The 15,261-nt window shown below is 45.6% G+C and overlaps 1 protein-coding gene across 5 annotated transcripts in view; it reads left to right on the plus strand.

The window, feature by feature from the left end:
* The window catches only part of SMOC1 (SPARC related modular calcium binding 1), a 144,017-nt gene that overhangs the window by 70,923 nt on the left and 57,833 nt on the right, over positions 1–15,261 (plus strand). For all 5 annotated transcript variants that reach the window (XM_070513883.1, XM_070513882.1, XM_014867213.3 and 2 more), the window contains exon 3: positions 753–865. In XM_070513883.1, the coding sequence (XP_070369984.1) occupies positions 753–865 (113 nt within the window). The remainder of the gene's footprint in view (positions 1–752; positions 866–15,261) is intronic.

Below are 15,261 nucleotides of genomic sequence, written 5' to 3' on the forward strand. Positions count from 1 at the left end.
AAACATTTGAGACAACATTTAAAAATTGGGAGATTCAACATAAAAATCTGGATTTTTGTACTTGTCATAAAAAATTGGAAGCTTTGGTAATATTAGGTGTGTTCCCTCCCACAAGGCAACACGTGACTAGAGTGGAGTAGCAGCTGCCTCCTTTGAAGGGGAGCCTGTTCTCCAGTTTGCCACAATCTTCAGCACTCCCTATGGTGTTTCCAAACTGAATGCCATTCTTTGCACATTCAGCTTACTTCTCTAATTTATATCATTCTCCTACACACTGTAGATATTTGAGTTTGTGGCCCCTGGCCTGCTTAGAGCCATTATAGGAATTATGGGAAGCTAAGCAGGCTGATTTTCCAAAGAAAGTCCTTGCAATTCTTCAACTATAAAACATCTTTGAGACCCTTTGGGTGTGCACGTTTTTTAATAAACCCAGTGAAAAATAATAGAAGTGGAACATATTTTTTTCCTTGGGAGGGGCTAGGGGTACTTGGGAGAAAAAAATAAACAGAACCTGGTATAAATACACTCCCCCACTTTTCTAAGAATAACATTAAGAGGAAGATGAAGCCTAGCAGCCTTCGCTAGCTGCTGCCCTCGTGTCGTTAGAAAAGCCAGTGGGTTGTGTGTGGGCTCATCCATAGGCAGAGTGGTTTTCTCTTAGCATTCCTAGAACCAGGCAGCCATTTTGTCCCATGGCTCCAGTGTGGCATCCAAGGGAAATATGAAATACACTCATTTCTCTCCTCTTTTAGACGCTGGCCAGAGCAAGTGTCGCCTGGAACGGGCTCAGGCCCTCGAGCAAGCCAAGAAGCCCCAGGAGGCGGTGTTTGTCCCGGAGTGCAGTGAGGATGGCTCCTTTACCCAGGTGAGGCCTGGGCCAAGTCTCTCCGGCCTGGTTCCTGGACTGAGGCCCAGGGGAGGGGCCTGAGAGCAGGGGGGGCCGCTCAGGGCCTTCACTTTCTGGGGGACAGCTGAGGGCTCTTTGACACCCCTCTGTGCTACCTTCTGGTGCCTGCGTTCCCCTCCCGGGCCCTCCCTGCCACCCCTTGCCAGCTGGCAGTGGGTCCTGAAAAGGCGCATGGGAGTCTGAGCCAGGAAACTGGCATTGCTTGGTCCCCATCCTCCCTGCTGGCTGTCTCCATTTTTCTCTTCTGTCAAATGTGGGCTGATTATTTTTTCTTATCCCAGCCAGTTTCCATGGGCAACCCCAGTATTCCCTTCACTGTTTATTGCTGCCCCTCTGTGCTTCCCTTCTCCTACCCCGAGTCCTCAAATGAAGCAGTGCTCCCTCGAATGCAAAGTAGACCGTGGTTCCTGGAGTGTGTGTGTGCGGGTGCGTGTGTGCGTGTCTGCATGAGTGTATGTGTGTGCACTCAGATTTTAAAATTTCCTTTCAGGCAGTCCCACCTCTCATCCTGCATGGTCTTCTTGTTAGTGCTTTGTGGAAAAGTAACGCTGGCTGTGTTGATGTTGGCGCAGACTTATTCTGAAACGCGGGCAGCACGGGACAACAGGGTGCCCTTGTGGGAAGCCTTTAGGCTGGAGGTGGGGACGTAGCCTAGGGGCAAGAGGTGGCTGGATGAAGGCCCATCTGGGTGAAAGTGGGGAAGGTCATTGGACAGGTGTGCGTCAGCCGTGTGGTTGGGGTGGTCCCGGTGCCTGTGACTCCTCTGTGGGACAGAGCAGCATTTGGGGGAGTCCCCTTCCTTAGAGCTGCAAGAAGAGGCTTCAGAGGTTTATAAGCTTCCCTGAGATTCTGAATCCATGGGGCAAAGGCTGTACTGGCCTTTGGGCCGGTGGGTTTCAGGTTTCACTGCTGGGCTGGGCCTAGGGGATTGCGACTTTCAGACTGCCTGCCTGTTGGGTGGAAATGTGGAAGGATGGTAGGGTAGGGATCGGGCATCATATTTTTAAAAGTTCCCAGCTGATTCAAATGTTCAGCCAGGCTTGAGAGCCACTGGGTTAAACTGACCTTGGCTGCCGACCCTGTGAGCGATGCTTTTGTTCCTTTTCTCATTTAAGCCTCACCGCAGGCCAGTGAGGTGGGTGAAAGCCCCATTCACGGGTGATGCAACCACAGCGGGACGAGGAGTGGCAGAGCTGGGATTCAAACTCAGATCCCTCTAGCTCCAAAGCCCTCCGCAGTCCTCTGTATTCTGCTGTTCTCTGAACTGGCAGCTTTAAAGGAGGCTCTGCGGTATGGACTGGAACAAGGCAGTGTTGCTCAGTGGTTAGCACACCCATCCTGGAGCCAGTCCGCCTGGGTGTGAATCCCAGCCCCACCACCTTAGGCAAGCTGCTGAACTTCCCTGGGTCACAATATCCTTTTGTGAAAAATGGAGAAGATTATCTCCATTATTATATTTAATAATAATAATTATATTATACATATTATTAGGTTACTGTTATTATTCCTATTATTAATGAGTGTTACTATAGCTTACCTCATAAGGTTGTGGTGAGGATTAAATGAGTTAACGCGTGTAAAACTCTTGGAACACGTACATGCTGTATAAATATCTGTCATTATCATCATCATCATCATCCCCGTCTCTATGCTGGTTCTGCTACCAAGTCGGCCCTAGATGTTAGGGGTGATGTCACTTAAGGAAAAGAAGACCTTTTGTTGAACCTCCCTAAGTCTGAAAATTGATGAGCTCCCTCATCAACTTTTTATCCCTTACTTATTCTAGTGAAAAGAATGCAGATGATCTTTGTGTATATATTTGAAACTGCACTGCCGAGAATTCATGTGTGGGAGAGAAAGTCAGACGTCTCTCAGCTATGTCTGGGGCTGAGATGGGGCTGGAGGTAAGAGGGGGGAGGCAGAATGTTTTTGTCCCTTTCTCTAGGCTTGTGTAATCCTGAGCGTGTTGCTTATGAGAACGATTGACCCCTGCCCTCCTGGTTCTGAAGTGCTTGCTGCCTCATGACAGATCGCCGCTGGCCAGCTTTTGTTTGGTGAGGCCAGGCTGGGCCAGGTGGTTATGTGCCAGGGAGAGGAACTTCCAGATTAGTCCAGGCAGATTGCTAAATGAGGGTCCCTAAAGTTCAGCAGAGGTTGGGTAGACAGCGAGGAACCTCTCATTTGTTTGACACACTAAGCACTGCCATGTGTCTGCAGGCTCGAGGCTGGCTCACCCCCGTGGGCAGCGAGGCAGCCAGACAGCCGGCCCGTCACTGTTACAGTGATTGAAATGGATGTGCTTTTTCCCTTGATCAAAGACACTGCAATAACTTCACAAAATGAGGCTGCCTCTTTGAGTGTACTTCACTCGCCTTGACAGGCTGCCAAAGGGCTAGGAGACAAACCTCTCCCAACCTCCACTGTCACTTAGCTGGACTTTTTTAAAGACCAAAACCCAGAGACCAGCTACGTTGCTTTGATATTCTTTAGAATATTGTTATTCACGCATCCTGGTGGTGTTAACATATTTTAGCCCTGTGAATTATTACACAGTAACAATCTCTTGACATTTATGGAGGGAGTGAGGGGACCTACTGGGACTGGATTTGTCCGGCATGGGACACAGCTTGGGACCACATGACTGGGCTGGCTTTAACGGAGTTCATGTGGGATGCAGTGGTCTCTGTTCTCTTCTTTGTTTTCCCTTGTCCTCTCTTTCCTCCCTACTCCCCAACCCCAACTCACACAGCAGAGTGGTACACATTAGATCACATTAGATTTTTAAAAAGCTTGATACCTAGTCCACAGCCCAGACCATTAAATCAAATTCTAGGAGTGGGACCCAGACATTGTATTATTTCAAGCACCTCAGATGATGCCAATATTTGGTCCAAGCTGCAAATGACCCGCTGCTGTGAGGGCTTCATCACTCTTGTTCTTGATGCATCGTTGGAATGTGAGTTAAGCCCTACGGGGACCTGTTGAGTAAGGTCGGGAGTCACTGCTTTCTCCTTTGCTGTGGTCTTATCTGTTTTCTCTTCTGGGTTTTGGGAACGTAATTCCCGATATCGGTTCTACCAAGACCTCTGCCAAGCAGTTGTCCGGTGCCCAAGCTGGTTAACTGAAATCACAGCCGCAGGGGAACGGTGCTGCATCACCACCACCAGGAAATTTCGGCTGGAGTTTGTCAAGCTTATGCATCACTGAGTAATAGTGATGGTGACTCTTTATTGAGGGCTACCTGGTGCTAGGCGCTGAGTTTTACACCCAGTAATCTTCACTAGGACTTTTTGAGGTAGTTATTAATACATTTATTTATAACAGAAAACCGAGTTTCAGAGGGGTTGAATAACAGGTTCAAGGTCACTAAGCTGGAAAGGATCGGTACCCAGGCCTGCCTCATTTCAAGACTTGTGCACTTAACTTTTTCAACTGCTACAAAAGTGGCCTTGATGCATGTGTAATTCATTTTCATCACCATTGTTATTCCAGAAGTCCCCTCTCTGATGCTATTGACCAATCAAGTAAACATTTAAAAAAAATCCTTTTGATTACGTGAATTTTCAAATATACAAAAAAGTACAAATAGTGTGATGAACTCCATGTACCCATCACCCAGCTTCAGCTGTGATTAACATGCGGCTGATTCTGTTTCATCTCTTCCCCGTTTTCATCTCCCACCCCAAACTGGATTGTTTCAAAGCCAATGCCAGATACAGTATTTTTTCCTCTCAGACATTTTGGAGCTCTGCTGTGTTCTGGGCCACGAGCTCTGTTGTTATGGAGGATTCAAGAAATGTCATGACCTGTGCTTCAAGGAGCTGACATGCAGAAAAGATACGCAAACTTATGATAAAGTAGCTGGTACACAAGACCATACGTGTACAACTGGTTATATTTCAAATGCCTATTTAAAAGGCAGTAATTTGGAATCCTGAGTGCATTTTATTGTTGAGAAAATATATACAAATTTAAAATTTAAATGTAGAAAACACCTTGAACAAAACTAAAAGGCAAACAACGTATATTAGCCCTAATGACAAAGGGCTAATTTTATGTAAAGAACTCTTACAAGCCAGAAAGAAAAAGATCCTAGCAGAAAAAAGAGATATCAATAAGCAGGTCACACAATAATAACAAATAGCTAATAAGTGAATACGAATGATGTCACTTTCCTTAGTAATTAAAGAAATACAAATAAAAGGAATGGGGTGTCATTTTGCTTACCAAATTGGAAAAATTGGGAAAAAAATGGTCATGTTCAGTCTTGGGTGAAGGGAAAAGGTGACCTCCTCACATGGCAGTTAGGAAAGTAAATTGGCAGTGATTTTTTATGGGATAATTTTGCAATATGGGTCAGAAGGCCTTAATTGTGCCCACATTTTGAGCCTGAAATTCTACTTCTAGGAATTTATTCTAAGGAAATGATTAAAAATATGTGTAAATATTTAGCCACAAGGATTTCCATCTACGTTCTGCCTATAGTAGCAAAAAATTAGGAGACAACCTTAATATCCAATAATAGAGAATTGCTTAAACAAGTTATTACATAGCCACACTATGCAGCTAGTAAAATGATGTATTATAAAAGCTTATTTTACATATGCATGTATGTATGTATATTAGGGATGTAAATAATTAGAAAGAGAAATATTTTCATTGTTTTCTAAATAGTATCCACACTTTATAAAAAAATTCTGACAATACAGAAGTACACAAGGTGGAAAGGTGAAGTCAGTGAATTCAGCTCCGTGAAGTAGCAACAATTAAGTCTATAACTCTCTGGATATTTTTTCTTTGTGCACACTTATCATTATTTAGGACAAAAACGGTCTAATATCATTTATTGTTTTATAACATTGTCTTCAAATAATTATAATGTAACTTATTTCCAAGTTAATGACATGTAACTCCATGTCATTTTTTTAATGGCTGCAGTGTATTCCATTGTATGAATGTACCATGAATCCTGGAAATCTAGGGATTAAATTTCTGGAAGTTGAATATTGGGTCAAAAGGACATGCACTTTATAGCGCTGGCCTGACTGTGTAGTGGTTAAGTTTGTGTGCTCAACTTCAGTGGCCCAGGGTTCGCCAGTTCGGATCCTGGGTGCAGACCTATACACCACTCATCAAGCTGTGCTGTGGCAGCATCCCACGTAGAAGAAATAGAAGGACTTACAACTAGGATATACAAGTATGTACTGGGACTTTGAGGAGAAAAAAAAGAGAAAGATTGGCAACAGATGTTAGCTCAGGGCCAATCTTCCTCACCAAAAAAAAAAAAAAAAAGAAGGGATATGCATTTTTTTAAGGCATTTGATACCTACTACCAAATTGTTATCTACTGTAATGGTATTGAGCAATGATGTGCTTGATTAGTGGTTATTAACAAATACATTTCCAGGCCATTTCAATTTTTTGTGTAGATGGATTATAGTTCTAATAATATTATAGAAAATAAAACACCATTCATAATGTTACTTCTATGTGAAAAAATGTGCTCTGTTTCCCATCTTTGAGCTCCACATTCCAGGAACTGTCTTTCTTCATACAGCTCTGTCTGGCACTAATGCTCTTCCCAGTTTTACTCGTTCTAATCACTCTTCTCCCACTAATGCGCACATATACATCCTTTTTTATTTCCTGAGGTCATTTTTTTGCACAGAGGGGCCTGGGGAGCTGTAATTTCTTCTTGATGAGCCTTTGTTCTGATGTTGGAAGTGCAGAGAAAAAGTTCTGTGGCTTTTTGGCAAAGACACTGGGCTGCCCTTGTCAGCATTTCTATAGTTCTGACTTGTATTTCCCACACCTAGGGAACTGCATCTTATTTCCCAGGTGCCTGGGCTTGAGCTGTGAAGGAGGTCTTGAGGTTCCCTTTTAGGTCCTCCCTGCCCCCACAGTGGAGAACTGAGCTTCCTGAAGTCACCCTGCCGGCCTGAGCTGTGTGACTAGCTTGTCCTGGAAACACCTGGTTTACCGTCTGGACCTCCCTATTCCAGGTTCCCAGCAAGTCTGGAAGGTGTCGATGTTTTGCCTGCTGTGAGTTTGTTAGCTCTGCTGACTAAACATTGGCCGGCCAGAGTGCTGAGCATCCTCAGAGGCTGGAGAGGATTTGTCCTACCTTTGATGAGCCTAGAGGTCTAAAGAGTCCAGAGGCTATGTGTTTTTGGCTGAATGTAGACCTGTCTTACCCAGAGTAGCCCTGTGGGTCTCTCCCCAGATGGTGCAGAGGCCTCTTGAGGAAAAGTCCTAAGACCTGGCTGCATCCGTAAGCTGGAGCGTTCTGAGCTCCTCCAGCCATAAATGGCTCCTTTGGATGCCCCCAGACAAAGCCAGTTCTGTATGTGATCATGGATGGTGCCCTGCGGAGGCTCCCTCTGCCTTCTTTGGCACGTGTAATGCTGACTTTTTTTTTTAAAGCAATCAGTGTTAAAAATTCAAGCCCATCCTTTATGTATAGATGGCATGATGGTAAATAGACCCACTGTTGGGCAACTTGTGCTTTTCTTTTTCCTTTTTGTAAGAACTTAATAAACATATTATTATTGTCATAACTTGAACATCTCCTCTGTCCAGGGCACCTGACTCCTTGTTTTACTTGTGTTTTTCCTTGAATTGCTTTTGTTTCAAACAACCAGATATTGCCTATGATAATTTATATGAAAATGTGCACTGTTTAGCACATAATTGCAGCTCTGCAAATGTTAGTTTCCTTCCTCTTTGGGTCTCAGTTTGCTAAACTGTAAAATGGGAGAGCTAGGTAAGCTAGTCCAGAGGCTGGCACACTGTGGCCTGTGGGCTGGCCACCTTGTTTTGTTCTTTAAAATAACAGCTTTATGGAGATGTAATTCACATTTCATAACATTTATCTTTTAAAGTGTACAATTTAGTAGTTTTTCATATTCACAGGGTTGTGCAACCAGCTCTACTACCTAATGCCAGGACATTTTCATCACCCAAAAACAAATCCTGTAGCCACTGGCAGTCATATGGAAGTAAGTTTTTAATTTGTAAATGATGGCAAGGATAGGGCCTGATCCATCCACGTGCAGGAAGGACTTGTCTAGCAACTGACTCATCTAATCTCTCACACGTGGTGGGAGCCACCACTCTCCTCTTTTCAATGAGAGGACTGGCACGCCCTGGGTCTCCATCAGGTGCAGAGGGGTGCAAGAAGATGAGGGTGGAGGGAGCATGCTTTATGCTCGAACACTGTAGCTTTTGTGTTCTGTGGGGACTTGCCTACCCGAGTCACTGCTTGGTCCTACTCTTCAATGGCTGAATGGCCACTGAGCATCCTCTCACAGATTGGCTGGCATCACTTGCTTTGGAGCAAGTGTGCAGGGTCTGGGTGCTCCCAGCTGGGCATCTGAGCTCTGCACAGCCCTTGGTGAATCTGGCCCTACAGATCGGCTATTGTGGAATTGAAAGGAGCAAGCGCTGGGTGGTATCTGCAGCTGCTCTGCGAGAGGGTGTACTTGGGAGGGAGGAAAGATGGAGGCCTGCTGCCTATGGGAAAGGGGAGGCCCACTGATGGGGGCTTCAGTCATCCTCTCCGCTGTTCTTTTCTTTTTCAGATGATAACACCACCTACTTACATAGCACTTACTGTGTGCCAGGTTGTTTTATAAGTGCCTGACACATTTAACTCACACAATCCTCACTATGACCTATGAGGTAGACACTGTTGTATTGCCATTTTATAGATGAGGAAACAACCACAGAGAAGCTGAGTAACTTGCCCAGGGTCACACAGCTTGTAAGCGGTAGAATCAAGATGTAGACCTATCAGCCTGGCTCGAGAGTTCTTGGTCCTCACCACGTCTCTATACTGCCTCTCTAAAGGACATTGCCATCTTTTCAAGTTGCCAAACTCGAGCATATCCAGGAGGGTGACTCAGTGAATAAGGTTGGGAAACTGTGTCACAGAGGAATATTCAAGGGAGCCAGAGATGTTTGGTTTAGAGATGGGAAGAACTAAAGGATGCGGGGAAGAGATGCCCAAAGGGATACTGGAGAGCCATCTTCAAACCTTTGTGAATGACAATAGCTTTTTACTGGATAGTCCCAAAAAGCTGACCGACCCAGGATCCCTGAGTAAAATATCTAATGACTCAGACTCTGAGTGAAAATAGGGAAGAACTTTTTACGAGTAGAGCAATCCACAGATGGAATGTCTGACTCAGAGAGAGCTTCACTTTCCACCCCGAGAAGTAGGCAGGTGGGGACTGAATGGGGGTCAGCAGGGGTGCCTGGGCTGGGGGTGGGGAGGGCACGCCACTGCACTGGGAGGGAGGTTAAATTGATGACCTCTAGGAGTAACCGTCACACTTTTTAGGATCTTATGAGATAGTAGCTAATGTTCAGTCGGGTGGGTAGGCACACAGTAGGCCCATAGCAAATACTTATTTAGGAGCCTTTCAGGCAGAGCCATTAAGACACATACATTTAGGGCTATTGCCACTTCACTGTGGGTGCATAGAACATGCTAGGAGGTGACCCTGCAGGTCAGTCAACTGAAGTCTTCTGCAGAATTAAAGAGATCAGATTTCTTTTCCATGTCAAAGGAGGGAAAGGTAATAGGAAAACAGGAGAGGGTATGAAGGCAGAAAAGTAGTGAAGTCAGATATGGGAAGCAAGAAAGAGCTCCCACTCCTACAGGCCACCTGGTGCCCCCACTGGCCAGATTCACAGCTCTGATCTGAGCAAAGCTCCTACACATGAGGGACTTTCCTATTGGGCACTTTCTTTTTTATTCTGGTGAGGAAGATTGGCCCTGAGCTGACATCTGTGCCAGTCTTCCTCTATTTTGTATGTGTCTCACGACCACAGCATGGCTCGATGAGCAGTGTGTAGGTCTGCACCTGGGATCCAAACTCGAGAACCCCTGGCCGTTGAACGGGAGTGGGTGAACTCAACCACTATGCCACCGTGTGGCCCCTATGGGGCGCTTTGTAAAACGTAAAAACATGTTTGCTGTTTTGGCCCCCAAAATGGAAATAAAAGTGGATGAACAAGAGGAGCCGTATTTGCTGTTTACAAAACGACTCTAGGCGCCAGAAGGAGGGGCGGAAATCAAGAAAATCAAGTGCTTTGGGTCTCTGAAGCCCTAACACATGGGGTTTTAAAATATCTTTATGTGTGTTGGGGGGGATGGTGTTCACACTTTTTGGAAGATACAAAAAACTTGCTCTTCATCGTGTACTTGGAAGAGTGGTCTTAACATTGACAGTTAGGTGCTGGTTTATAAGTGTTCACCTTACTCCTAAGCAGGGGAAGTGCAGTTTAGAACAGGGTTGCAGAATCACAGAACTTTTGGGTCAGAGGGGCCCTCGAAGATATCTGGCTCATCCTCCCCTCCTCTCCCTGCCCACCCCAATCCAGAGCTCAGGTTCCACTTCCCAAGCAGGCATTTTCCTTCTGCTTGATTGCCACCATAGACAGAAAGCTTACTACTGCCAGTGACAACATACGCACTGCATTTTGGGACAGTTTAGTCGGAAAGCCCTCTCCATTAACTTGAGAGCTGTCATTTCCAGCAGATGACCCCCATTCTAGCTGTGGAACTTACAGAATCCACAAAATTCCCACTTTCCACGGAAAGACTTGAAAACAGACACCATTACGTCCTTGTGAAATCCTCTCTTTGAGCCAACAAGTATTTCTTTTTGCCCTGGCAGAAATCCCTAGTTCTCTCACTCACTTCCATATCACAGGGATTTATGTCTCTCTTTCCTCCTGGCCTCTCCCTTCTGAATTCAGTTTGCCAAAGCCCCTCTTCTAGAAGGTCCTTCCCCAGACTGGACACGGTGCTTCAGATGTGGCCATGGACCGCCGGGGGAAGGAGGGGACTGCCTCTTGTTCTAAACACACCACTTCTAACTAATATCACATTGGCAGCCACGTTACCCCATCAACTCATAAAAGACATCGTCAACAAAGATTCCCATATTTAGGAGCATTTGGAATTGAAGGGTTATCTTCCTGCCCTGCATCCCCTCCATTAAATTCTGGAGGATGAGGTAAACACTCTAAAAGGAAAATCTCTCATTCCCCAACAAGCAGCCCTCCCTAGAGCTGGCACAGAGTGGGAGACGGCGTCTACAGCCAACAAGGACAGCGGCGCTTCTAAACTACAGCCTACACCTGCCCTGTAAAAGGGCAGGGGAAGAGGACAAAATCAGCTTGCGCTGGGCACACACTCTACATCTGACCCTGTTTTAGATGCTTTACATATCTTGTCTCATTTTGTCTTCTCGATAACCTTCAAGGTGGGTGCCGTTAGCCTTATTTCACACATAGACTCAGAGAGGTTATGTGACTTTGCCAAAGTCACACAGCTTGCAGCAGAGATTGGTATTTAAACCCAGGTCATTTTGACTCCAAAGCCCTGTTTTTTCTTTTGCGTCTTGTTGCTTCTCAGCCAGACCTGACTAAAGATGAGGGGGACATTTGTGGGATAACCTTTTCCAAACTGAAGAGAAAACAGCTCATGCTAGCCAGACCAAAGGGATTACACCATCCCTTCCTCCTCCCCGCTCTTCTCACTGCAATCAAACTCTCTTCCATGTGTGAAATCCTCCAGAAGATGGAACGCTGTAATCACTAGATCCATGAATTAAAAGACCACATGTCATCAAAACAACTAGACTATAAAAACTTTGGAAAGAAATATGGTCACAAGGCCCCTTGTTCCCAAATTCTCACCTAGAAAAGTACTTGTTTCTTGAGTATTTTATGATAAATGCCAGGAAGGGTGGCTGGGGAAGAACCGTGGTTCTTGAAGTGTGGTCCGTAGACCAGCAGCAACAGCATCGCCTGGGGACCTGTTAGAAATGCAGATTCTCCAGCTGACCCCAGACCTGATGAATCCAGAAACTCAGTGGGTGGGGTCCCGCCATCTGTTTCCACGAGCCCTCCAGGTGACGCTAATGCACACCCACCTAGCAACGTTCTCCTGCAGCTTCTGACGGACAGAGATGTTCTAGGGGAACGAGCGGCAACCTTAGATGGCCCGGAGGCTCAATCTCCCAGCCAGGGTCCCGTGGAAAAACACAGCTTCTCTGAGGTCCTATAGGGAATGCAGACAAAAGGAAAATGGGACAGCCAAAAACACTGCCCCGAAACAAAAGTATCAGTGGGGCCAACAGCAACATGCTCAGCTTACACTGTGCATTAGCTTAATCCAAAGAACCTGCGAACTGATTTGGGGCAACTGGTAGATTAAAAAGAAGAAAGAGTCTCATACTCCCACTGCCAAAAGAGAGACAAATTTCCACTTGCCTTCCGCTTGTAGTTTCACTTTTTCCTACTAGGAAATGTTCATGTGCATGATAGTAGTCATTTCATTACCAGTCTGGTGGTTGCTACTAAGAATGCTGAATCAAGCCTCTCCCTTTGCATGTGGTTCACATTTTCTCTTTTACAAAAGAGGCACAAAGAAATAGAGGGGGGCGTGAAGCCGCGGGGTGAGAAGGGGCTGTACCTTGGAGGGGGTCCCAGTTGTCAGTGAAGGTCTGAGGCAGTTCAAGACAGATTTCTGAACAGAGAGAGAGCTTGAGAAAGTGTTACAAAAAAGGAGTTGGCTGGAGGGAAATTATTCCAAGAATAGTGAACCAAATGAGAGTCTGGTACCTGGGCCGTAAGAAAGTAGGACTAGAAAAGCAAAGAAATATAGCAAGGGCCTGAATGTCATTGTACTGCCTTTTTTTTTTTTTCGGTGAGGAAGATTGGCCCTGAGCTAACATCCATTGCCAATCTTCCTCTTTTTGCTTGAGGAAGATTGTCACTGAGCTAACATCTGTGCCAGTCTTTCTCTATTTTATGCGGGATGCTGCCACAGCATGGCTTGATGAGCGGTGTGTAGGTCCACCCCAGGATCTGAACCTGCAAACCCAGGCTCCTGAAGCAGAACACGCGAACTTAACCACTACACCACTGGGCTGGCTCCATGTACTGCCTTTTTTTAAAAGCATGTTTCAGAGAACACTAGTACTGTGAAAGGCTCCCCACACAAAATTAAGGGAGGGTCCCACAGTTAAATAAGTTTAGGAATTGCTGCAAATGATATTTATAATACCATTTGCAGCAATTCCTATTTGCATGATATTCCTATGCATCCTTACATCCTATTCCAATTGCATGCTAAATGATCTTAGTGCTAAATCATGAATTGACTTAAGGCTCTGAGAAGTTCTGCAGTCCAGAAATTCTTTCGTTTTATTTAACTCAACATTTCCAAAGTTATTTGGCTAGAGAACCCTCCATCCGCAGTAAGTCCTAGCCACGCCCCATAGGACAGCAGCTGTGTTCTTCACTGTATCCAAGAGGCAGAAGTGCAGGTAGGAACCGCAGCTTCATGTTCTGGGAGAAAAGAGGAGAGAGCGGGCGTACGCAGGGGAGACTGGTGTCCTAGGGGAGCAGGGGCCCTTGGTAGGAAGGAGAGCAAAAGTCCAACAGGGAAGCTACTCTAGGTGAGGTCTGACCCCTGTCAGAAGAGCCCCCCAAGAACGGCCAGGAGAGCAGTCTGGCTGGAGGTGCGGCCAAGGCCCCCATGCTGTCACCCGCACCATTCCGGAAACGGCCTCTCGCTCACACTGGAGCAAAAGATGCTCTTCCAGCTGCCTGCTTCATTAGAGTATTTATCCCATCTCCTCCTCCCCTGGAGGAGTTCCCTCTGCTGGAGAATCACAGGCACAAAGAGACCCAGTCAGTTCCCTCGGACACAGCGCTGCGAACCGTGCCATTTCCCTGTGTCCCTTCCAGCTCTGGGGACTTTATCTGCCAGGCTAGGTACTGGTGATCATGCTGCCCGTCTGTCTCCTCGTTTGTAAAATGTCTGGGTTAGGCTGGTGATCTCTAAGTTTTTTTTTCCAGCTCTGTCAATTCTGAAATTTTGTGAGTGCTTGGAGATTGGGCTTCAAATTCCTGTGCTGTTAGGACCTGGCTGTGGGTTTGAACGAATGGCCTCTGCTCCCGGTGCCTCCTATAAAGGATGTGCACAGAGGGCGGTTTGGAGGCCTGGAGGAGATAGTGCAGAGGCCGTGGGTGGCAGCTGACGAGCTGTTGTGAAGGTAGAAGGTGTGTGTTCTGTCTTGGACCTGGTACCCAGGGGCAATAGTTGTCTGCGTGCACAGTCCATTTGTCTTGGTTTTTCTCCATGCTTTCCTCCCATTCGGTCTCCGATCTGCTTTATCCTGTGAGCTGGTATTTGCTCTGCTATTCTTGACTCCTCATTCAACTCCATTTGTTGGGAGTGTTAACCTCCCACATTCTTCCAGATGTCCGGGAGTTGGGCTAGTGTTGAAGATTAAAATAGATTAAGGCTTAAAATAATTTCAAATTTGTCTTAATTTGGACAGAGGTTGACCTGAGACATACCACTGGGCTGTTTATGCAAAGGGCTTCTTGCCAAAAATGCTTAAGTACATGAGTCAGAGATGAAACCTACTTACCTAAGAACACACTGTTTTAAAGTACCTTTAGGATACCAGTTAGGTTCAACAGTGGCATTTAGCAGAGAGTAACCCCGCTTAGGTTGATGTACAAACACTTTTTGTCTCTTAAGGAAGACCCATCAGTTGTCATTTCAGCCCTCCTAGGATGTTCCAGACTGAGATAGGAGCAAATTCCTGTGGTTTGTATCTGTACCTTTAGGGCCAGAACAACCTTGAGATTTGAGAACAATACAGCAAGATACTAGAAATGGCCAATTACCTTGTCAATTCCTCTTGGCTCCTTCTTTTCACATAGATTAAGTCTGCGAGTTGATTAATTTGAGGCTGCGGGGTGGTGGTGGAGGTAGAACTAAGGGGATTACTTGTTAACTTAAAAGAATAAATAAGTCTGCAAGAGAGGAGGCTAAACTAGGTAGAATTTGCATACTGATCATGTATATATAAACCATCAATTCTATAGAGTTTATATCCTGGTTGCTTTTCTGCAGGAAGCCGTCCTTCTCTCTTCTGAGAGTAATAGACCTGTTTCTATATGAAAACAAACCTCCCCTTCCTCCGCTCAAACTTTTTGCTGAGTTCAGACTGCCCCTCCCCTGAGACTGGTCAGATTAGGATGTTCTTTGGTTCCTATCAGAGAATCTGGCTGTACCCTTTTTGAATGCACAAATAGTTTGCTAAAAAATAACACAATGACAATAAAAATAAATAGCTAAGCTTAACTGGGCACTTACTGTGTGTGCTAACTGCTTTATTTACATTATCTAATTTAATCCAACAGCCAAGTGAGGTAGGTGTTATTATCATCCCTTTTTAAAGAGTCGTGGAGAGGCTGAAGGTGGGTTGGATTAAGAACCTTTCCAAGGCTGCAGGGGGTTGAAAGTTCACGGGTAACGT

Source organism: Equus asinus, chromosome 7, assembly GCF_041296235.1.
Source record: "Equus asinus isolate D_3611 breed Donkey chromosome 7, EquAss-T2T_v2, whole genome shotgun sequence".
Lineage (NCBI taxonomy): Eukaryota > Metazoa > Chordata > Mammalia > Perissodactyla > Equidae > Equus > Equus asinus.